The sequence below is a fragment of the Scleropages formosus genome, chromosome 21, assembly GCF_900964775.1.
Source record: "Scleropages formosus chromosome 21, fSclFor1.1, whole genome shotgun sequence".
Lineage (NCBI taxonomy): Eukaryota > Metazoa > Chordata > Actinopteri > Osteoglossiformes > Osteoglossidae > Scleropages > Scleropages formosus.
Window position 1 is genome coordinate 9,585,444 of NC_041826.1, and position 24,556 is coordinate 9,609,999.

Genomic DNA, 24,556 nt, shown 5'->3' on the forward strand with positions numbered 1-24,556 from the left:
CTAATACAGTATTTATAAGCATTATATTCAGCGTTATTTTTGACATTTATAAGCTAATTCTCATGTTATTGACAAAAGTAGCTGCTCCTTAATGAAGTGGAGGAATATATACTGTTCTCATAAGGTGGACTTGTTTATGTATTTGATTCTTTTCATAAAATCTTCCACAGGGGGTTATACATACATTAACAGCCCAGTTTCGTTTACTCAAACATCCTACTTTGCGAAATACCTCAATAATGGCAGGTTACAGTCCTTGAGGTACACAGCTGACACCTTACTTTCTCTCTCAAGCTCATCAGAATTTTTGCTTCCGACTTCAGCTCCAGATTTATAAAGAAAACTGGTACAGATATATATGTGCAATATTGAAATTTTTTACTGTGACTTTCAACACATCTTTATGAAACATTTACTTTTCCTTTGTAACACGAGTCGCTAAGAAATTTTTTTTTGTTAGTGCTTTCATTGTTTTATGCTCGCCCTTTCGTTTTTCAGCCCCCAATGGAGGATGGAGGCCGGAAGCGGCACGCATCCAGCGGAGAAGGCAGCCGCCGCCGTCAGCTTTCCCAGCCTTCTTCTCGACCCGCCCCACCCCCCCAGGGGACCTCCAGCGACAATGCCAAAAACTCGTGCCAGGGAGCCTCATCGTCAGACACCAAACCCTCAAAGTAGCAAGACTCTTGTTTTTCATTTAACATCATTTCAACCCACCCCCACCCCCCACCTCTTTTTCCCCCCTTGGTCCTGCAGTGCGTGAAGACAGCCTGGCGTATACCGCACTCTAGCAAAGGGCCTGTGATTGAGCGTCGGCCTTCTTTTCAGTTTCACTTTAACTTTACGTAGAAAAAGGAGTTTGACGCACTCGTTCCAGGCGAAGAAACATTTCTTTCCCCCCTTAAGGTGGATGTGGACTGAACGCCGCACGGCAAGCGCCTCGTGGCTTAATTTTTCATCCTTTTCAGCTGCCACTGGAGCGTTCACTGGAAGGTGTGCGATTACTTATTCTCGACTTGGGATTTTCCTTTTTACCTTTTTGGTGGACAGATGAATGAGACATGCTTTGACAGTTAATGATCAGTTTGAGGTCTTGTAAGAATGAAGGGGGTGGGGAATCAGAAACCAAAAGTGAGCAGGGATGATCTGAGTCCTCAGTCCTTTATGATGAGCAGATCTTTAACAGTTGCCTTATTTTAATGGGTTTTTTTCTTTTTTTTGGCTTCCCTTCTGCGTGCTGCCCTTAAGGTGGTGGTTTGTACAGCGTTTGAATGACAGTATACAACATCAGTTCAGTGTAAAAACCCATCCAACCTGCTGCCCAGTAGTTTCAACACTCTTCAGAATGGTCTTCCAAGCGTCATTTGGTCTGTTACGAAGGCTGCCCTGCTTTTTGGATGTCTGCAGTTTGTGGCTTTTCTGTGCTCAAGCTTCAGCGGGGATTGGTACATGTGCTTTGCACCTTACAGACTTCACCCCCATCATACTGCTGCCCCTTACCTGAGGAGAACGTGTGTTCGCTCGCTATTGCTAGACTGAGAGGACTGGAATCGCCAATTCCGACTACTTGAAGAAAGAAAAAACAAAAAATACAGTGTACCTTAATGCTGTGGGTGGTTGCTGGTGCTTTGAAGAAGTTTTATTTTTTTTGACTTGGGAGAGGAGCAAGCAGACTGACTAAACCCTGCAGCCAATCAGCACAGCTGCCTTTTTGTTCCCTCCCTCCACTCTGCCATACAGTCACATTGCAGAATGCATGAGTTATAAAAACAAGCAAAAACACAGCTGAAGATGTCGCCTTTCAGAGCAGTCAAGAACAGACCTGACATTTAAGGCGGATACCATCCCGCCCCCATGAACCCCACCCACCATTATTTTGGCCTGCAAGCGGAGACTTTCCGATAAACAACCGTTTGTCGCGGCACCCGATTTAATTTGCACGGCGGAATTTCACTTTACCACAGTGCAGTCATGGGAAATGGCCTAAGGACAGTATTCCTCCCTATCTGAGCTGTTGACCTTATCAGATGCATCCTGAGTCATGATGATTATTGTAAATGTGAAATCAGCTGATGGAGAAGATAAATTGCACCTCCCAGCTGAAGTGTTTTATTGTTAATAGAACATATATTCCCCTTACATGTGTACCTACTATACTTTTTTAATGGTCTCATTACTTTTTAATTTGCTGTCTTCTAGCTTGCCTTGGGAAGTGGGTACATTAGTGCTGCACATGAATTAATACCTCTGGGAACTTTCTGAAATGGGAACTTAGAACAAATAAAGGGAAAGTGACATTAGGAGAAAATTCAAATAACTGGCATTGCAAGCAAAGAAGTTTTTGGGGCTACTTAATCATAGCCATGTTGAAAGTTTTTTTTCTTTTTAAAGTGGGTTTTGTTTACAGACTGCATGCTACGGTGATGCATCAAATCATTCACTTAAGAGCAAACGTTTTTTCTCTCCCCATCACAACCTTCCCCGGTAGTCCTCAGAGAATCGTGCAGCTAAACACACTCGCATCCAGCAGATTCACGTACCCACGATACCTCAGCTGTGTGTAAACCATCATTTGCAGGAGTTGTATACCTAGCAGTTCCCTTCTGTTAGAGCTAGTTGTCTTCATTGCTTTTTTTTTTTTTTCTTTTTTGACATTGTGGTTGAAAATCCTGATTATGCAAGAAATTGTTTTGAAATTTTTTTTTTTTTTTTTTTTTTGCGGTCTTGGCAATAACACAACTAGAGCTATGGGGTAATACGAGGCGGCTGTAGAACTCGTACAGATAACGAATCACCTAAGAATTAGCAGAAAACCCTAAACATTTTTTAAAGCCTGTAATTCCTCTGCGAGGATGAAGGGGATGAGACCTATGATCTCTACAATAAGCAGGGGGGGCACCCATCCACACCGACAGTGGTCGGTCGCCCACTAAACGCGGCCTTCTGTGGGCACCGGAGCCGGAAAGTACCAGAGCTTTTTGCCTTATTGCATTGTGGTAGAATCTCTGCCAAAAATGTTGGCATTCTGAGGTACTCTTAGGTATGCCGTGCAATTGTTTTTATTTATTACTACTACTATTATTATTATTACTGTTATTACTATTGTTTTTAAACCGTGGATTGGGCCCATTTCAAAAAACGGTGAGGCAACACACCTTGGACTTAAATCAGGGTTTGGAGGTAAACGGCTATAATGTTTGGGGACAGAAAAAGGACAAAATAAATTCCATTAAGCCATATAAATAAAATAGCTGTATATGATCCATTATGTTAATAGTTCATAACATTACAAGAAGAAATCTTAGACTTGTCGCATATTAAAAAAAGGATGAAATTTGAAAAACAAAAAAATATATAAAATGGAAAAATGTAAAATACTTGAATGAGGTCTTGTATTATAACATTTAATATTCATAATATCTGCTTTGTAGGCTGAAGTGATTTGCAATTAGTGTTATTTGTAATTTGTAGTAATTATGCTTTTCCTTAATAAATGACAAAAAAAACATAAAATGAACAAAAAACCTTAAAGACCAAGCTGGAGCCTTGTTTCATTTCTGTATCATCTGTAACCTGTGTATTCTGTCTCTGGATTGTTCATCCTGGCACAGTCCTCTGTGTACTGACACCCCCGCCCCCCGCGAGAGTACATAAATGGATAACAGGATCTATAATAATTAATTGTAATGTTCAACTGACAGTTGAGTAGTAACTAAGTAAATGGGCATTTACTTAGCCCATTCAATTTTAGAAATCTATTGTAACTAATCAGTGTTTCCTCAATACTGTATCCATCCACACCTTTGAGGTGTTATTTAAACCTTTTATTAAATTTTAATAAATTAATTCACAAATTATGCAAACACCAGCAAAAATACAATAGGGATATTTTATTAGGAATTCTGTTAATTTCAAAATTGAAAAAGTATAATCCTTAACTACTGATTTGTACAGATATTACTGATAACTGAGCTCAGTTGAAATGAAAAATGGGATGAACAGGGGAAGTGGGGACTAGGATGCTTCTAGGTGCATTTGTTTCACCTGACAGTAACCGCTCCCCTTGTACAAGTAGTGCATTTATTTTATAGCATTATTTGTACAAGAAACTTATGTTTAATACTCTTGATACATCCTTGAAAGCATTTTAAAGTCCAGGTGAGCATGTTAACAGTGAGTAGCAGTTTGAGCATTCCCAGCATTTTACTCTCCTCTGCTTCCTTTACGATAAAGGCACTATTGTAGCCAGCAATCTTGTTAGGAAAAGTAAATTGACAACAAATGTATTGAAATGCATAATTCTGTTAAAATGGAGCTTTGTCAGTAATTATTTATGCAATTAGGATTATTTCCATGAACTTCTGTCCCTTCCTCATTTACATTTCTCATGCTTTGTCACAATAAAGATACTACACTAAGAAAGGTTATGAAATACTGCCAAAAATTGTATATAAAGGTTTTGTTGTTTTTACCAGAGCAGCAACACTGACAGTCAATGTAGGTAATTGTGGTAAAAGTGCTATTGCTTTGCTATCACCCCCCTCCACTGAGGACAGGACGACATTCTGGATGCTCAACTTGTTCCCTTCCCCGCTGGACTGAGGTCACAGGTCAGGTTGAGTCGAGTCAGTCCTCCTTCCTGGGCTTGTCTGGAATGCTCTCGTTCAGAGGGGTCAGGCTGAGCAGCAGCGTGTGTCTGTCGTAGGACTTGGTCTGCCTGAACACGGAGTCGGTCCCGTGCAGCCGGTCCAGCACTCCCAGAACCCCATAGCACTGGTTGAACCTTCAGGACAACGGGGGGGTGGGTCCAACACTTAAAATGGTGCTCCATCAGTCCTGACACATCTGGAAGAAATGACCCCACATGCACCGCTGCTGCTACCATCCTACACCTTATCACTACAGTTGTGGCAAATACAGCAGTCATGCAGTGGAGGAGGCATGGCCTATTCAGCACCAGTGATGATGAGGTAAACGCGGTACGCATGATAACTGCACATAAGTGCTCATAACCATAACATCCTGGTTCCTGAATGTCAGCAAGCACTAGTAAAGCTGTGTAATGTACCACACTTTACTCTGCACTTGATATGTTTACTGTTGTGTAGCTGGTCCCTTAGTCTAAACTTAAAGTACATAATTTATGGTCTAACCACGAGACACATCCATTCAAGTTGGAATAATTCAACTTTATGAGCGGTGTCATTTATTATTCCAATTTTTACCCAAGAGGCATTTCTTAATTTTGCTGCCTTCTCAACACCAATTGACAGCAGAACAGTGTAACACACACAGGACAATTTAGACTCAGCAATTCACCTGACAGTGGGCGTAAACCCACATGGACGCAGGGAACGCATGTAAACTCCACAGCCACCGACCAGGGATCGATCCCGTGTTTCATTGCACAGGCCAGGAGCTGAGATGTTATGAGTCTTAATACATTTGTATTGTTTTCACTGATTTTTTTTTTTTTAATGCCTTTATGGTTTTTTTTACATTTATTCATTTAGCTGATGCTTTTCTCCAAAGTGATGTACATATAGAAAATACAATGTGTCCATTACCTTAGGAGAAAGACATAGTTGCAGATGTGATTAAGTACAGTTAGTTTCTTTTTCACCATATGCATCAATGTTACAGGAGAAACATTGCTTTACTGCCATGCTTTATCTTTCATGCGTGGGAGTACCAAGCAGGCAAATGCTGAGCGTAGCAGTCTGGTTAGGGTGTAGCAGATAATCAAGTCTTGTAGATAGCTGGGAGCAATTCTACTGATGCACTTTAAGACCCTGGTTATGGCCTACAATTTGATCCAGGCAGCTAAAGGAAGCCAGTGCAGAGAAATGAGTAGAGGAGATACATGGGAACGCTTCGGCAAGTCAACTCCAGCAGCAGCATTCTGTATCAGCTGTAGAGGTTTGATGGCAGTAACAGGAAGGCCAGACAGGAGAGAGTTGCAGTAATTCAGACAGGATGTCACCATGGCCTGGGCAAGTAGCTGGGCAGAGCCAGTTGTGAGGTAAGGACGGATCCTGCGGACATTATGCAGGATGTATCTGCAGGTCCGGGTTGCGGCTTCAATGTGCTGAGAGAAAGACGGGCTTGAGTCGATCATCACTCCCAGACTCTTTGCTGAGGAGGTAGGCAAAATGAGTGAGTCGCCCAGTCTGACTGAGAGATCATGACAGCAAGACAGGCCAGCTGGGAAGTGTAGAATCGCCGTTTTGGAGAGGTTGAGTTGTAGGTGGTGATCAGACATCCATGCAGAGATGTCCGACAGACAGGCAGCAATGCGCGTGGAAATGTCTGATGCTCCAGGTGGAAAGGAGAGGAAGAGCTGTGATATTTGAATCCATGGGAGGCAATGACAGGGCTGAGGGAGGAGGTGTAGATCGGAAAGAGCAGAAGACCGAGTACCGAGCCCTGTGGGACATCAGTTGAAAGAGGCAGAGGAGAACGGGAGCCCTGCCAGACCACTTGGTAGGATCAGTCAGATAGGTAGGATTCAAACCATCTTAGTGCTTTTCCTTTGATCCCAAGCTGACTAAGAGAGGAGAGAAGAATCTGGTGGTTGACAGTGTTGAATTGCTGCAGACAGGTCGAGGAGGATGGGGACTGAGGAAAGGGAGGCCACTCTGGCCGACTGGAGAGCATCAGACACCGCCAGAAGCACCATCTCCATGGAGTGACCAACTTTCAATCCAGACGGATATCCATCGAGGAGATGGTTCCGGGTGAGGAATTCAGATAGTTTTTGTATTAACACAAACACTGAGTTTCATGTGTATGTAAATTTTCTTTCTGAGCACTTGTGCCCATTTAAATGGGATTTGGTGATATTTTATCTTGAAAAAAGTATCCATTTTACCTTAGGAAGGCTTACCTTACCTCCTCATCTTAGAAATTCCCTTCATTAGGTGGGGTAAACTGTACTCACCTATTTAAAATTATTCTTTATACAGGTGGGTATTTTTTTTTTTTTTTTAACTGGAGCAATACATGGTAAGTATCATGATCAAGGGTATTACAACATAAAGTGTTATTTGAACCCAGGCCCTTTGAGTCGAAGGTGGCAGGTCTAAACGCTACACCACCTGCTGCTCAATAAGAGGAGGAACAGAACAGCTAAGGCGATGAACTCACTTGAGGTGGTGGAAGTCATGGAACTCAGGTGAGGGCAGGAGGGGAAGGTGGTACCCACAGTGGGACACGGTGGTGACGAGCAGCGCGATGGTGAACCACAAGGACGTGGTGGCCAGATGAGAACCCAGAAGCAAAGGACCGATCACAGCTGGCATCATGTTGGAGAGCTACAACAGGGGACCAATCAGTAGAGAAAAATGTTTTGCACAGCTGCCAGCCTTTGGTGTATTTCACATTGGTAACCTGAAGGGGCATTATGACATTAGATGGGCTTCATAGCACTGATTGCTTTTCAACACTCACCACGTGTTCCAGCGGATGGGCATAGAGAGATACCACCCCAACGGGTGCCGTCCACTCATGGTGGATCTTGTGGACGTGCTTGTAGATGGCAGGGTGGTGAAAGAGCCTGGAAGAGAGAAGGCTGGCTGTAGTCAAAGGATGATCATGGGCAACAAGTCATCACTTGGCAGAATGGGGACTGTGAATTTCCACAGCCAGGCCATGATTGTCCTACAATGACTGTTTGTCTTGTATTACCCATGTAGTACCTGTCTACGTAGGGTGTCTACAAACGGATAAAATCAGCCAATCGGCACTGTGCGAAGCATTACATTGCCCAGGTGCTCTCTGGTCAAGGCTTGCCTGTGAGAGTAGTAGAAGAAGATCTCCTCCAAGAGGCCACTGATGGCCAGCTCCAGCAGCACCCAGTGGAAAGTGGGTAGCTCCAAACTGCAGGGGTTCCCATGCCATCTCATCACTTTGTAGGCCACCACAACCATGGGCATGGACAGAAACACCTGATTGGCCAGGACCTTCTTCACTGCCTGTCGAAGCTTGACCGGGTCCACCTGCAAGAAGGTGTCCCTACTAGTTGCCTGTGACTACTCAACTTAAGACCTACCAACATTGGGTATCTCCTGAAGACATTCTTTTGCCCATCTGATAGTCGTGTCTCTTGTCATTTGCGCATTGAGGTCGTGCATAAGAAGCCTTGGACATAAATGTCTATTATTTGGAAAATGTGCATTGTAAAACCTACTGTGAAGAGCAGAGAAGTCTGAATGTGAATCAGGAGGTTGTGAAGTACACAATACATATTGTACCCTCTCTGCCCCTGTTGTCACATGACCTTCGTACCCAAAGGTGATACCATCTCTGTTCTTTCAGCAACCTTTATAAACTGTATTTGTCAGCCACCAATAGTCTTTCACCATAAAATAGTATGCTTTAAATTAAAAGGACTTCACACTTAACACTGTAGCAGCATATTCACTGTAATTAGTAGTATTTACCTTTTTTGCACAAAGGTATTCAATTACACTTCTACAATACTGCAATTGTTTGTTTTATCTCTTACTTGCAGTGACCTAATGTTACTGCTGTTGCCAGTTGATTTTAAAAAACTAATCAGAATTTGGCTAAAAAGCCAAATTTCCAACCACTGAAGAGAAAGTATGTCCACCCCTATATACACACAGATATATACATATATATAGAGAGAGTGCCAATAATAAGTCTCTATATATTTTACATATTGCAATGGTTATATAAATATGGCAATATATTTGCTGTCAATGGTTGTCTTTTATGACAAAATATTGCAGCTTGTAATCTTCCATGTGCAGGATCTTCAGCTTCTTGTCACATGATGGCCTCAGTTAATGACACAATGCAAAGACTTTGGGCAGTCTAATCAAAGGTTTTAATCGGTACAAGAGGAGCAATAAAGGCCCCTTGTACCATACTAATCTGGGAGTGCTGTTTCTCAGTGTAACAGCTCTGAAGAGAAGAGTTGGCCGTCTTGCCCGCAAGCAGCAGGTGTGTGTGTCTGTGTATGAGGTGGACAGCACTGGACTGGACTGACTGGCTCCAATATCAGCCAGCAGGACAAGCTGTTAAGACCCCAGCCCTACCGGGTTGTTCTTGTCCATCTGGATCCTGTAGCGGGTGATGAAGGTTGGCTTCCCTGTGAGATCAGCTACTATGAAGAGAGCGTTGAAGAGCCAGAAGGCCAGGGTGGGCACCACCATGGTTCCTGAGCAGCACAGGACCATCACTTAGGTTCTTCCAATACTGTTGTTTCTCACTTTTCTCACCACTTAACTATGAACAGGATCCATTTATTACACAGGACATGTCGTCATCAGTTTTCACGCATTGGGCCCGTCATCCTATGCGGAACGGAGGCTCCACCTTCAGACAGCAAGGTACTCACCCACAAAGAACAAGGCCCATTCGTTGCCCCCGAACAGGTGGTACACATTGGTCCACTGCTTCTGCCAGAAGTCTCCAGATGCTCCCCAGAACTTCTGCAAATGCCTTGTCAGACACACACACACACACACACAAGGGCGATCCTGATTTTTCCGTTGAAAAGTTACCATTATGTACCACCATATTTTTACTACAAGTTGTCATACTGTTCTAATTCTGGATAGGAGATTAATTTCTTGATTTCTCGCAGCAATAAAACAGATCATCTGTGAAACCTTATCCTCCTGCACTGCATGTATCAAAGGACGCGTTTCAATATTGAATTATATAAGCGGCAAATCGTTTCTGCTTCGCTGCTCCGTCACAAGCTGCGTTCTCCCATTACCATGTGATGGAGTTCCGGAACGCGGCCATCAAGAATAGCCCCGATCCAATGACGAAAGCTGCCTTCTTCACAGAGTCCCAGAGGCCTCCGGAACTTTCCTGCCAGAGAAAGGTTGGAGCCTCGTTGCTGGTTCAACAAGCGCAACTCTACATCAGTGCTCTTTCAGGATTTCAAGGCCAGCAAATGGATTTTGGATCTTGGGTGGTGGGTTCCTTTAGGACAGCAGGGCGACGATGTACTGTGACTGTGACCTTGGAAAGCTGTACGGTCTCTTTTTGGAACTACTTGGCAGATGTCTTGCAACACGTCTAATTACCACACAGAACTTGTTCTCCTCTCACGGGAGGTTGCTATTGTTAAGAAGTCATATCATTGTCTACTTTTTTTCCTCTACCACAGGCTAAGGGATTCACTCCTTTCATCAGACTTATTTGTCAAAGAAAAGTTGTGTGTGACTGCTTTAAGTAAACCTCATATTAATGTCAGTGGAACGCAAACTGCCCCACGTTCTGGTGCACAACCTGCTCCCAGTGTTACCCAGTGTTCTCACACAGCAATACCAGTAACCTGTCCAGAACAATGTCTTCTTTTGTCACCTCTGTCTTTTATTACGTTTCCAGCCAGCCCACTGAGAAAAAAAAGCAGCCCAAGTATGACCAGTAAAGAAACAATATCCTGATTTATGTGCCAAGTTATCAAACATGGTGAAATTCAGGATATGAGTGTCACATATTACATCCTGAAACAAAGCTCGCTGCTTACAGACACACAGAATTTTGGGAACGGGGAGAAGCAGAATATGTCGAGGTAGTGGAATATATTTTTCCATTTTCCAGCATGGCGTCTTACCGGTCTCCGAGAGCGCTGCTCAGCTGATGAACCACTGGCTGACTGTCCCTGCATGTCTTAGAAAAAGAAAAAAAAAAAAAAACATGCACACACTTGTCACTGAAATGCCAAGAAAACACAATGCTCATGTAACTCCGGTATTATTATTATTATGGAATGGGGTGCTGATTTTATTTCAAGAAGGTGGAAACTGTTCATTTCCCTCTTCCCCAAAAGTGTGACTAATACACCTGTACTTCAGAGCGATCGCAAAGCTGTACTGGTTTCTGACTGATACACTGCTTCATCTCTGAGCAACTATGCTGGTGTGTTTCCAGTGATAATGTCCTCCTCTTCTCTCTTTTTACCCTGATGCTTCTTGGCACCATGATAAGAGTAGCCCACGGTGGCACCGATGTTTTGCCAATCACTGGACCTGTTGCTGAGAGGCGACAACTGCCTGCAAGAACCACTGGGTTCTGAGACCAGGAGCCAATCACTGCCTGCCTTGACCATCGGGATCAGCATCCAGGGCTCTGGATACCTACCTTACCTTCCACTAACTGTATTTCCACCTAGCCAATAATATTGATCTTTTGTTTTAGACACAGGTTCTATCCACACGGGTCACCTGTCACCACAGCACAATGCCCAGGAGAGGTGGACAGCACTGGTTCTTGGATCCTCAGAGGCTTACTTTCCTCCAGTTCTTCATGGTGGGGCCTTTTTGTTTTCCTCTCCTCACCTGACTTACCCTAGTAGTTAGAACTGCTGCTATTCTGTATTATATCTCTGTTCTATTTTGTGTTGTATCCTAAACATTGTTCAGTGCTGTGAGTCACACTGGTGAGGAGATTTTCCAGGGTTTTTTTTTAACCTCAAGTTATTTGTGATTGCGGTCAACCAAAACAACTATAGGTGGTCCCCAACTTACAGTGAGGTTACGTTCCGCAAAAACGATCGTAAGTCGAAAATACCGCAAGTTGAAAATACATTTAATACACCTAACCTACCGAACATCATAGCCTGTAGCCTAAAGTCGGAGTGTTTTGGTTGACCGCAATCACAAATAACCTGAGGTAAATAAACCCTGAAAAATCTATCTTTTTTTAAATTCAGGTTAAAGTACTCCCAGTGACCTTAACTGTGGTTCCCCTCTCAGGGACAGGTTAGACACAGTTCACACTGGAAACCTGCCAACAGCAGCTCATTAAATACACTCAGCTTTACTTCATTTGGTATTTCTACAGATTAACCTGGTATATTCTTAAATTTGCAGTATTGCTACAAAATCTACTTGTACATTATTACTTGACAGTGCACTGGTGTACACTGAATATTTTATTCATTCAGTGTTCAGAGTCTGTTCATTTCCTGAAGATCTGTAGATACGGGAAAATGCTGAACTTTGTCCAAGTTCTCCCTGCAGGCTGAGCTCTAAAGGGATTAATTTTAATAATCTACAGACATGCAGGGCTGGTGCGCTAGTCTAAAATACTTCGGACTCTTACAGCAGACACCTTTTGCGCTGACGATTTCAATTTTCCGAACAGTAACAGTAAATGTAGACATGATGATTTTGCGAATCTCTGCTTAATTCCAGAGGGAATAAAGTTGATTCGCTCACAGACGAACACGTGGATGTACCGATCACCTCGCAGCACAACAGACTGTGCAAAGTGTCCCTCGCGCTTCTCCTCAATCTCACATCTTCACCTAGAAGCGAATACGTCTAAACCGTCTTCACCGGCCCATCCGATCACACGCGCGTGTCGCGCGCGCGTGCGGCGACAGAGTGACAGCTCGCCGCGCCGCTCGGAAGTCCTGCTCCTTCGCGTGTTTTTCGCCCCTTTTCTCTGGTCCTTTTTCTTAAACCCGTTTCTAAAGGGCCTTCTGCATTTTATGACTATTATTATTAATTCATCACACAGGCAACTTTATTTATTATTATTATCCCTGTCCTCGGGAGCAGATTATCATAAAGCCCAAGGCGGACTGAAATTGACAATCGTATGTAATCGTTTGTATACTAGGGACGGATGGCAGATGTTCTCCTTACCTGGGTCCCGGGTGCGCGAGTCCCTCGTGTCGTGACTGCCCAGATGTGCCCCGCCGATGTGTCTTTGCTGTGTTGTTAATGGCTGTTGTGTTGTTAACGCGCGCGGTGCCGATGCCGAACGCTGTTCTCGGTGTGTGTGTGGTCTCGGTATGTACCTGTGCCGCGGATGGATCACCCACGGCTGTACGTTCATTTATAACCGAGCGCGTCACCGCGGCTCGGATGGCAGCGCCTGTAGTCACCTGATCGCCCAATAAAAGCGCCGCGGTTTTCTCCACACACCAGTGTTTTGCTCCGTCTTCCGAGATCCTCGCTCCTCACTCCTCACGTTTGCAGCCGCCGACAAGACGGACTCCCATTATGATCCTAACTAACGCTGCCCGATCCGCCCGCTACGTTTCCATGTTACCTTCGTGTTTGCGGTGAAACAGGAAGTCGCCCGCGTGCGTTCAACAGAGAGGGAGAGGGAGAACGTAAGGAGAGCTTTGGTGCTGTAAACATGGTTAAAAAAACAATCGCTTTTGCTCTGTCACGTGACACGGGCATATTAGGCATCATTGTATTCCCCGTTTGTGTCTCGATAAAAAAAAAAAAGCACGATTATAATCAATCAGTGTGCCCCGTTATCAGTCAGTCCCCCAAACTTTGCTCAACAATCTCCTTGAAGTAAAAATGCGTCCTACTACTGAGGAATTTTGCGTTCGTCCATTGTTCTTTTACTGAAACATATGTGGAAGTAAAAGCATAGTATAAAACAGGGTGTTAAAACAGTGTGAAGGAGTCAGTACTTGGAAGTTGGAGCTGCCAGACTGTGACCATAACTGTAATAAGAAATTGCCAGATTTTCACTGTCTTCACCAATGATGACTGTGTATCATACCGCCTACATGAACAGAACTGTAAAACTATTTTAACTCAGTTCAGTCAATATGTGGTGAAAGAAATACGCTTAACAAGAGAAACATTCTCACATTAAGAGCTACTGGAGGTGCTGCAGCGCAACCTCGTTTCACACTTATTAATAAAGACAGAAAAAATATATGCCTTATTTTTGAAAATATCAGGAGTTCCTTCTGTTGGTACGAATAAAGCAAGTGCCCTCTAGTGGTGTAAAGGGGTAAGTACCTCATCAGGTTAAAATTTATTTACAGTTTTTTTTTTTTTTTTTCTTCTTAGCACTTGCTGATTTCATAAGTTTTCATAACCGGACATTCATCATTACATTTTACGCGTATGCATACCGTACATGGCAACACATCCCTTCGCATCATCTATTTCATATTATACTTATTGCTGAAATCATGATCATGATACGACTCTTCTACAACATTCCACTGACTGTACCAAACACACAGGATACGTTCGTTGTACTGAACAGTTCACAGCGGATCATGATACAATGTTAAGGTCCAATTATTAGGCCCATTCGTTTGCAGCACACCGACAGCAGATATGGTCTTTCACGTATTTCTGGACAGATACGCACGGACTCGGATTCTATGTGGTTCGCGGTGCATACTGGGAGTTGAAGGCAGCCTTTCACACGTTCCCGAACAGCCGGGCATGGATTCAGTTTCAGTGGGGTTCACGATGCATTGTGGGAGTTGAAGGCAGCTACGCACCGGTACAGTACGCTCTCGGGATCCAGTGGTTTCGTTTGCGGTGCATCGTGGGAATTGAAGGCGACCTCACATCGATACAGTACCTTGGTCCAGTACTGTAGTTTGAGTCGTTTGGTTTGCGGTGCATTGTGGGAGCCGGAGACACTGCCCAGCCCGCGACCCTGGAGCCGACCGAAGACGCTGAAGACAGTAGACATATTGTTGTGTTTTCTCCTGTAAGTAACGGCGTTTGACACTCATTTTCCTTCGTTTGACAGCGCAACGGGGCGCCGCATTTCGACTAATAAGGGCGTTTATCGCAATATTGCTGTGTAAAACGGGACGTTTCTGTTTTCTGCGGGACGAAGGCCGCGTTCAGCTGTGTACGGCTAGGCTAGGCTAGGCTAAGCTACCTTAGGCTTAGCGACATGGCGTTACTTACGAGGGCAGCGCTGGCGTGGAAAACAGAACAGCAGAGTGTGCGTTTTGGAAAAAAACACGACACTTCAAAAACGTGCATTTCCCCCTGTTGCTGGTAGCAGCTTCTGTTTTTTTTTTGTTTTTTTTTTTTAAATTAAAAAAAAAAAATAACCGCCTTTTCGGAATCAGGCTCTGCGTTGTTTATGTTAGTTTATTTAATAATTAATTAATTAACTTATTTATTGTACTAAGTTCCTGTGTCGGACGCGCCTCGAATTGACCATGTTACATGTATGCGTGTGCTAGTGTCACCGTGCGTTGAACCGTTGTGTGTGTCGATCACCGCCTCCGCCGCGCCTCAGTCTGTGGTGCTTTTCCGATTCGCTTTGGTTCGTCACCGCCGGCGGTCTGTGTCGTTACACACCTTTTGTTTTGCGTGAACTCGTAAGGTGAAGCCCTTGACTACAGTGAGGATCATTATTGCCACATGTTGCACGCTTTAAATTAATAAAGCGAGATGGACCGATATGCCGATGATGATGATGATAGTGATGAGGAGGGCCAGGCGGTCGTTGACAGTGGCCCAGGGTTCGAGTTTTCCTCACAAAAAATTAAACAATTCCTGTACACACGTTGTTCTTTGATATACTTGATTTTTTTAAAAAAAAATCTGCTAAATAAATGACATGAATTATTACATGAACCGAATAGACGAATAAGCCAACTCCAGACATATTCGTCTGACGTCATTAATAATGCATTCACCTGCTGAGAAGCATACAGTAAATTTGAAGGCAGGTGTAACTGAACATGTATGATGCGCAGTATTAATTCTAGTCGCTAAACTCAATTGGACATCTCAAGCTTTTCCAGGCATTAACCTTTATTACTTGGGATCATGTTACACTGTTATAAACTTTACCATGTATTTCACCCAGCTTTTCAAACCCATTGTGGTATGGTTTGGAAAGGAAAAGAAGAAAAGAAAGGGTTACTGATTTAGTTTGTATAGTAAGAAAAATATGTTATCATTAGAAATAATATTAAAAGGCAGAGTCTCCCAGCTTTTTTGTCACAAGGAGCACCTTCAGATGTCAGACACTGTGACAGGCGATGACCCTGAAGAGAGTAACGATGTCTTTGAATGCAGATTTCCAGACTGGCATCTGCACAATGTCGAGCAGAGGGGGAAAAAAGAAGAGCACCAAGACATCGCGGTCGACCAAGGCCGGAGTGATCTTCCCTGTGGGCAGGATGCTTCGTTACATCAAGAAGGGACTGCCCAAGTACCGCATTGGCGTAGGGGCACCGGTGTACATGGCTGCTGTGCTGGAGTATCTCACAGGTGACAAAGCACTATATAACCGATTACATGTTTATTCTCTTATGGAGAGGTTTTAATCCCGTCACCCCTGTCGGCTCTTGTGTTTTCAGCTGAGATCCTCGAGCTGGCGGGCAACGCAGCCCGGGACAATAAGAAGGGCCGGGTCACCCCCAGACACATCCTGCTGGCTGTTGCCAATGACGAAGAGCTCAACCAGGTGGGTGTTTCCTGCCACGGCAGCCCTGTGGGGTTAGTGCATGTGTGTGTTCACTTCCAGTTCCTGATGCAGGTTTTGCTTCATGAAGTCCTCCGGTTCTTCTGTGCACAGCTACTGAAGGGCGTGACCATTGCAGCAGGCGGAGTCCTGCCCAACATCCACCCAGAGCTCTTGGCCAAAAAGAGAGGCTCCAAAGGAAAACTGGAGGCCATCATCACTCCACCACCTGCCAAGAAGTCCAAAACGTCATCCACCAAGACATCAGGTGCCAAGAAGTCTGGTGGGAAGAAGGGCACGGGAAAAAGCAAGGTAGGTTGTGATGCAGAAATTAGGAATCCAAAGTAGTGACCTGACGGCTGTCGGTAGAGTGAGCTCTGCATGTCGTTTCTGTCCAGAAGAAGCAAGGCGACGTGAGCAAGGCGGCCAGTGCAGACAGCACCACAGAGGGCACGCCGCCTGATGGCTTCACCATCCTCTCCACCAAGAGCCTCTTCCTTGGGCAGAAGGTATGACTTTTGGTTTACAGAATGTCAAGAGTCCTCCATATTTTTCAACTTAAACATTAACTTTCACTTCAGCCCTGTAGCGGTACATTATTCATGGTGATACCACACATATAACAAAGTTAATATATCCACAGAGCCATCAAAAAACAGGGGTGCAGCATGTGGGTCTATAGGTAGCATATTGGTTAGAGCCGTCACCTTGGAACTGAAAGGACCTGGGTTTAAATCCCTGCTCCCACTGTAGTACCCTTGAGCAAGGTACCAACCCTGAATTGCTCCAGTAAAAATACCCAGCTGAATAAATGGGTACAAATTTTAAGGTATTTATTGTCAAGTCTTTTTGGGGAGAGGCATCAGTTAAATGAATAAACAATAATGATTACATGGACATATGGTAAACTGGAAATATTGCAGTAGGCAATATACTAATTTTCTGAGAGTAAATTGAAAAGCAGTGAAATCTGGTATCATTAAGTTCTAAATTTTCCATTGAGTTTTCTGATGGCTCCCTTTCATTACTTTGAGCTCTACCGTTTATGTCAAACTACTAATTTATCTTGCTTTTTTAAAGGCAGTGCTCAGTATGATTATTCATAGCCCTTCTGGGTCAGCAGAGGCCAGACACCCTCCATCCAGGCAGCCTGTGCATATTTCAGGGCCAGCGTGTGAAATGCAGGAAGTTGTAGGTGCACATCTTACTTCCAATGGGTGGAGTGTGATTTTAGCTCCAAGTGCGAACATGAAAACTGCAGTCTGTCATGTGTGGAGCGCCATGGCTGCCTAGCAACGGTATGTAACACCTAAGAGGGAGCACAGGAACAATCCGGGGATGTTGCATTGTGGGAAATTTACACAAGTTCAGTAGAAAGGGTGAATGATGGGTGTCTGTATGTGTACCCGTATATAGAACTCTTTAGCAGTAGCAATGCGAAAGCAGCTGTAAATGTGTTGCTTTGACGGTTATTTGAAAAACTTTTTTGTTCTTAGCAAGAATAACACAAGCGGGTAGGGTATTGTAGCTGAACACCTTAGAGTGCAAAACAGATCACGCTCTCCTGTCCTGTAAATATTTGGGAAAAGCCTTGCATGCTGTATGTTGGCGATATTGCAGGAGCCCAACTTTCACCCAGAAACCCATTTTGAGGCAAATGTTTAACCAGTCAGCAGTCACACGCCGTGCCTTTAGTGCCCTGCTCATGTGAAGGTGGACGTGCCAGCATGGAGAGAGAGAGACTCAGGGAGGTGAAGTACTAATGACTGCCACGTCCATTTGTCTCACTTGCGCAGGTTCTCCCAGCTTTGCTCTTCTCTTCCTGCCTACAGCTGATGGTTTATTTTTCCTGTTTGTTTTCTGCTTATCTAACGGCGCACCTTGCCCTGATCCAACACATCTGCTGTGATAGCTGAAAGCAGGCTGTCTCATACACACCGACCAGTGTAACAGATGTACTGAAAGCTGTCTTTATTTTGGGGCTCTTGGTTTACTGCCGAAGAGCTCCAGTGTGATGGCCGATGTAAGGCCTCATGACTGAGGGGAAAATTAAGATCAGTTTTATTGCCTATACTGCAGTAAAACTGAAACACTCACTTTCTTAGCAGCGAATACTTAGTGTAAGCAGCAGGTTCTTCTCAGTTGATTCAAGCGGCAGTCGGAATAATGTCCCAGTTCGGATGCTGTCGAACCCAAGCTGCTTTTTTTGGTGTCAGGGTGGTGATTTAAACCTAACCGCAAAGCCTTTGGCAGTAATGTACTTTGCATAACTTGTCCCATTTTCATGTTGGTTACCTCCAGGCGCAAAGTCGTAACACCCTTCCTAATTTGTTTGGGTATTTCAATTTACAGCCTGCATTCAGACTACTGGCATCTTAAACTGTCTCGTCTGTAGCTTCGCCTTCATTAAATGTGATGTGAATTATCAGTCTGCGGTCCAAACAGTGCAGCCTACAGACAGCGTGTGTCTCTCCTTTATCAGGATTCTGGGCTTCTTCGAGGGTTTCGTGGGCTTACTGGCATTGCATTTGAGATAAATTGCAGCGTTGTGTTGTTTCTGAGTGCACACAAGTGTGGGAAATTAACTGAATCTGCTTGGCCTGTTATCGTAATGTTTACCAGTCTAAATCATTTACAGCTGCAGTAGAGGCCAGTGTAACTCTTACAAAGCTCCTACTGCTTTGGGCTCACAGTAGTCCATAAATGACACTGCAAGTCGCCTTGAGTAAAGGCGTCTGCCAAATAATGAGTACAAGTAATAATGTATGTGAAATTTAGGTATATTTAGATATAAATTCCTGGCTCCGCTGATGTACTGATAATCATGACAAGCACAGGTTTCTTGTGAATTGGGCTAATTGATAGTTTGCTGTCCTGGTGCTTGAATTTCTTAATGTGACTCCAATCGGGGCTCCTTCATGTGATTTTTTCTAATCGTTGTGCTCTCCCCCCTGCCCTCCCCTCCCTCCCCGCCTTGCGGCATGTTTCCTTTCCAGCTCAATCTCATTCACAGTGAAATCAGTAACTTGGCTGGCTTTGACGTGGAGGGGGTAATCAATCCCACCAATGCTGACATTGACCTTAAAGATGACCTAGGTGAGACACGAGTCACGCTGCACGGCGGTTTGAAAAATCCTTGAAAGACCAAAACGTATAATAGCCGATAACAGATCACCAAATTTAGCCACAGATGAGGTTTCTTCTCCTCGGCTGGAGAAAGGCATTTGTTTAAAAGCAGAACTGCAGCTCTTTGGAAACTGAGCCTTGCTGCGAGTTTCAAGGATTTTCTCAAATCTGTGCAGACGAGTTTCCAACCCGCTGTCAGCATTTCATTGATATGCGTTATTTGTACAAGCACCCTGAGGAGTGCAGTCTTCCATCGGGTTAAACCGCCCGTCTTCAGCGCTCCTCCCTTTCTGCGGAGACTTGTGAAGGAGGAAACTCCCCTTCCTCTGCCCCCCCTCGCCCTTCCCCTTTCTCTTCTCTCCCCTCTTCCTCCTCTTCCTCCTCCTACTGCTCCTCCTCGTCCTCCATCCTCCTGGGCGTCTCCTTCTCCACCCACAGTGTTTGATGCCACCTTGTTTGCCTGTCGTTGTTGTCCGTAGTTGCAAGTTGTGCAGGCTGACATTGCCTCCATCGACAGCGACGCTGTAGTTCACCCGACCAACGCCACCTTCCACACGGGTGGCGAAGTAGGTAAATGGAGCCTTCGTCACAGTGGGGGGTTCTGTGTCCACCGGCCGCGGCTTCCCACGATGCATCTCCTTCCCGCTCCCCTGGCTGCCTCCCCCCCGCGCACCCCCCCTTTCTGAATAGCTCGCCACTCTGGCCGTCATTGATTCTGTACCAAGCGCAAATCAGCTACGCTTTTGCTTCACTCAGCAAGCCCTGTGCTGCTGGCAGCAAAGTACACTGGCTCCTCATGATCCAAATGTTCCAGTTACCAATTTTTTTAAAGATGCAAAAGCTTCCCTGTTTGTTCATTTTCCATTGTATTTTCTTCAGTGACTCGTTTTCTCAAATTACTCTTATGTTCCGGAGTGAAAGCTTTTTGTGTTTCTGCATGCGGCGCGATAGATGGCAGTAAAGAGCACCCAAACAGAGTAGGATTGTGGGACTGGATTCATTCACCTCCCTCCACAGTGTTTACAGCCCGTGTCTGGTGTTCCTGATCATTGGTGATAAGTAGCAAGATAACTGTTGCACATGTTTATGGGATAAATTGGTCCACAAATTGGCACTGAATAAATAATTATGGAGTGTCTGTACTTTTATTTTGAGTATCTGAAGTGTATCTCAAAGTTTGAAAAATGTTAAAAGCTCTTACAGAGAATTTTTTATTTATTACGGCTTTATTTGAGGGTTTTAGCTTTTGTGTAACAGGATTTAACCAATAAATAAATTGAGAGATGTCTGTATTATGTAGCATTTATTGAGTATGACTGAGTTCATGAATAAACTGAGTTATGAACAGACCACCAGCCCCAGTGGTGTTCATAAGGTGAGAAGCCAGTGTACTAGTGATCTCTATCGCAACTCTGTGGCTGGTAAAGCGATCAGCCTACGGCAGTGTGCAGTTGTTTGTAGGCTATGCAGTTATTGCTATTATTGCTTTTCGTTGTGTTTATTTGGGAGGGCTGGAAGAAAATGCATCAACGCTTTGTGTCCCACTAACTTTCTGAAGGCAAGACTTACATTTTAACACACAGCCACGCTGCTGCTTGCATTCCCTTTTGCTGTTCATTTCAGACGGGCTTATCTTCCTCCTCTCTGGATGGCAGCCAGATCAGGCTCCTCTGACACAAAGACAAAGTAAACAAGGGAAACAGAACTGGCTATTGGGTTAGACCGAGTACTTATGTTAACGTGTAGTCTTCTGATAAAAAACATTTAAAAAAATGAGAGCAAGTTGTAATGGTAAAGCCACCAGTTAATAATTAGAGCCATAAGAGATGTATTCCTTTGCTGTGATCCAGAGAGATGTGAGGAACATAAGAACCGATGCCATCTTTCCTTTATAGAGTTCTGCTTGCCCCAGACACAGGTTGCATGTCCCTCCATCCATGCCCTTGGGCCTGCAGTGATGCTCCAGCAATGCCTCCCACCCCCCTTTTGCAGGCAGTGCCCTGGAGAAGAAGGGCGGAAAGGAGTTTGGTGAGGCTGTCCTGGAGCTGCGCAAGAAGAACGGCCCCCTGGAGGTGGCAGGAGGTACTGTACCAATAGACTCTGTCTTGTCTGTGTCTGCATGCAAGATCCATATCTTCATTTCCATCCTTATGCTGTCTGACTGCCTTTGATTCCTTTTTGTAGTCCAGCTGTACTGTGTTTATGAATTTTTACATCGTTAGACTTGTAGCTGCCTTTGGCAGCAAGGCACACAGCAGTTCAGGTAATTGATGGAAACTAGAATGTTGTATTTTTCAGCCTTATTCCTTGCTGCTGTTGTATTACTGTAGAGCAGTGAACTTGCCCAGAATTCTTCAGAAAAAATTTTGCCACATAAATGGGTGAAAAACTACATTGCTTTGGATCAAAATATCACCGTAACATCTTTACATGAAATTAGGAAACCCAAAACATTGCTTCCAACCAGAAAGATGTAGTTCTACCTACACTGTAAATTAAAATGTTTTTGTTTGCCAGTCTGAAAGGTCAAAGAGAGTTTAGAGTTGGTATTTATTTTACTTGACAATGTTTTGTTTCCAGCTGCACAGAGGAATGAGGCACTTCAGACTTGTAGCAAGCAAAAGGGTGTTTTGTAAAGGTTAATGTGGGAAAACACGTTCCCATCATCCCATAATGACTTTGGAATGCAGACCTTAAACACTCATACTAAATTGGTTTTATTGATTCTAACACATCTGGATTGTTGCTTTATTTCCACCTGGAGTGTAGAGAAGTCCAGCAGAAATATGCCTGCAGCTGTGATTAAACTTGAGTGGAGCCTTACTAACATCATGGCACTTTTGGCTTTGGCAGAGGAACAGTGAGGTTCCTTCGTGTAACTCAGTGTGTGTGTGTAGCATTCCTAATTACCACACAGTGTGTAAAATTGCCTTGTACACATTACTCTTTTTTTTTTTTTGTCAAACTCATTTACAGAGAATGAAGGCTCTCATCACGTTGCCCTCCACAGGAATTCTGCACTTTTACTATCATTTACCTGTTACTGTCCTGCTGTGTAACACAGTTGACAATGAGTCGTGTTCCTTAAAAATATGAGTTGTGTTTCCATGCAGTTTGTTGTTTGTGGAAGCATCTTCACATCCTTGTTCCTTCCATGTTCCAGCGGTCCTGACCTCGGGCTATGGTCTTCCTGCCAAGTTTGTCATCCACTGTAATAGCCCAGGCTGGGGCTCTGACAAATGTGAGGAGCTGCTGGACAAAACGGTGAAGAACTGCCTGGCGCTCGCTGACGAGAAAAAGCTCAAATCGGTGGCGTTCCCCTCCATTGGTAGTGGCAGGTAGGAGTTCTTTGTGACGCACTAGTGGTGCTTTCACGGCAACCGATGCTTCTCTGCAGGGTCTGTCCTAGCTCCGGAAACATGGTAAATGATCTGTAATCATTCATCTTTACACACATTCTCTCCTGTTTTCAGGAACGGCTTCCCAAAGCAGACAGCTGCCCAACTCATTCTGAAGGCCATCTCCAGCTACTTTGTGGCCACCATGTCTTCTTCCATCAAGACGGTTTACTTTGTGCTGTTTGACAGCGAGAGCATAGGAATCTATGTGCAGGAAATGGCAAAGCTTGATGCCAACTAATTCTTTACCCTCAGCCTCCCCAATTTGTAAGATCATTTAAGATTTTCTGATTCAAAAGAAACCTTGCATAACTGTTTTTTTTTTTTCTCTGGGAAATATTTTTTTTTAAACATTTCCTGTAAATGTTGACACTGACATCTGATTTTACTTGCACTGTTTCGCAGGTGGTACACGAGTGGTCTTCTCACCAAGGTGAGGTGGGTTCCTTTATGTAGGCGGGATTATTATTACTGAAGCAGTTGCATTCCAAGTGTTTGCAATGCCGTGGTCCTCTAGGGTGGGGAAGGGGTGTCCCGGATACTTTTTGTATTTGTGCTGTGCTCCCACGTGTTGACCCCATTTATTTGTTTTCCTTTATTTTTTTAATAGATAACTGCAGTCTTTTATGATTATAAAGTGTATTAAAATGTTAGAGATTGTGTGTAAAACATTTCAGTAAATATTTCAATGTGACAATTCTGTGCCCTCATTGTTATCGCTGGATTCTAATTTTAATCACTCTAGTGTAGAAAGAAGCTGAAATGAAATGCTGCTTTGCTTGTTTTAGTTGCCCTCTATTTCTTGACAAAAAAACAGGTGGTTTGATACACTTATTTGTACACAAGTCAGTGCACTTTACTCACAGTTCATACGCTTGCCAGCTGGTGTCACTGTAAGCCCAGGGGGATTTTACTGAGGCAGAGTATATATGTCAGTAACTCGGAGCCCTTGCCCTACGTCAAGAGTCCAAAATTTTAGCCTTATAGTGTCAGTGAGGCTAAATTTATGTACGAACATTATGAAGAACAGTGGAGTCTAATTTTGAACTTAAATCAATATTAGTGTCCAGCGCAAAGAGACTTAAATAATCTGAAAGTAAAGGAAAACCAAAAAGTATTTGCAGCAGCCCTCTGTGAGCCACCCCCACTAGTGGCGCTCGGAGGTCCCCGCTGTCTCAGGACCGCAAGTCAGGCCGGGGTCACTTTCCCGGTGAAGAGGGACCTCCTCGAAGGACGACCGTCCCGGGGCTAATCCCCAGGAAGCGCGGGCAGCTCCCTCCCTCACTCTCTCGCTCCTCTCGTGGAAGAACTCCGCAAATTCAAAGCATCTGTGGAGCAGAGAGGCTTTGCCGGGCCGCCGCTCGACCGAGTTCCCAGAGCCCTTTGCTGCACGAAGGAAAAAAAAATTACAGAATGAGAAAACAGAATAAAGTAAAACAAACACTGGCGCAGATCAAGGGGGTAAAGAAGCTGGCCATCAAAGATTTTACCAGGGTGCATGAAAGGAATGTAATCTGTCCCTCATTATGCCCTGCATCCAGAGCGAGATCCTCCTGTGAACCAGGGGACGGAGAAATAATTCACACAGTGCTAACTTGTACTGTATGCCAGAACAGCTGCTATTTTTTTACTCTCTTTTTACCATTCGGAAGGGGCAGTATCATTACGTCATCTCTTCAGGACGAGAGAATGCATTTAACTCACAGACATATTTCTCTGAAATTTGCATGGCGTGCTCTGCATATGTAAGTGTTGCTTTAATAAGACTGTGCGCTAACTTTATTATTCAAGTTTCCTTCTGCTCTGATGTCAGGAATAGCGAACATGTGCAGAGCCTATTA

The 24,556-nt window shown here is 44.2% G+C and overlaps 3 protein-coding genes across 9 annotated transcripts in view; 2 read left to right on the forward strand and 1 right to left on the reverse strand.

Moving 5' to 3' along the window:
- LOC108920321 (la-related protein 1-like) overlaps nucleotides 1-2,725 on the forward strand; it is a 27,964-nt gene extending 25,239 nt beyond the window's left edge. For both annotated transcript variants that reach the window (XM_029247277.1, XM_029247278.1), the window contains one exon: nucleotides 499-2,725. In XM_029247277.1, the coding sequence (XP_029103110.1) occupies nucleotides 499-675 (177 nt within the window). In that variant the 3' untranslated portion in view covers nucleotides 676-2,725. The remainder of the gene's footprint in view (nucleotides 1-498) is intronic.
- faxdc2 (fatty acid hydroxylase domain containing 2) lies at nucleotides 2,677-13,119 on the reverse strand. 2 transcript variants are annotated; one of them, XM_018728976.2, is made up of 9 exons: nucleotides 12,875-13,119; nucleotides 10,595-10,650; nucleotides 9,746-9,843; nucleotides 9,362-9,465; nucleotides 9,060-9,181; nucleotides 7,789-7,994; nucleotides 7,447-7,552; nucleotides 7,144-7,310; nucleotides 2,677-4,780 (listed from the first exon to the last, which is right to left on the reverse strand). In XM_018728976.2, exons 2-9 carry the CDS (start codon nucleotides 10,646-10,648, stop codon nucleotides 4,624-4,626), a joined length of 1,014 nt encoding a protein of 337 aa, XP_018584492.1. In that variant the 5' UTR covers nucleotides 10,649-10,650; nucleotides 12,875-13,119; the 3' UTR covers nucleotides 2,677-4,623. The 2 variants fall into 2 exon arrangements, with proteins under 2 accessions (XP_018584492.1, XP_018584491.2); XM_018728975.2 differs by having other exon boundaries at nucleotides 12,633-13,119.
- A 1,252-nt stretch (nucleotides 13,120-14,371) lies between these two features.
- Nucleotides 14,372-23,409, forward strand: macroh2a1 (macroH2A.1 histone). Of its 5 annotated transcripts, none has more exons than XM_029247279.1 (9): nucleotides 14,373-14,469; nucleotides 15,804-15,998; nucleotides 16,088-16,194; nucleotides 16,306-16,503; nucleotides 16,590-16,700; nucleotides 19,188-19,287; nucleotides 21,310-21,399; nucleotides 22,481-22,655; nucleotides 22,791-23,409. In XM_029247279.1, the coding sequence occupies exons 2-9, from the start codon at nucleotides 15,827-15,829 to the stop codon at nucleotides 22,954-22,956; spliced, it is 1,119 nt and encodes a 372-aa protein (XP_029103112.1). In that variant the 5' UTR covers nucleotides 14,373-14,469; nucleotides 15,804-15,826; the 3' UTR covers nucleotides 22,957-23,409. The 5 variants fall into 5 exon arrangements, with proteins under 5 accessions (XP_018584576.1, XP_018584577.1, XP_029103112.1 ...); XM_018729058.2 differs by lacking the exon at nucleotides 19,188-19,287 and adding an exon at nucleotides 19,797-19,887; XM_018729059.2 differs by lacking the exon at nucleotides 19,188-19,287 and adding an exon at nucleotides 19,797-19,887 and having other exon boundaries at nucleotides 16,593-16,700.
- Nucleotides 23,410-24,556: the final 1,147 nt, after the last annotated feature.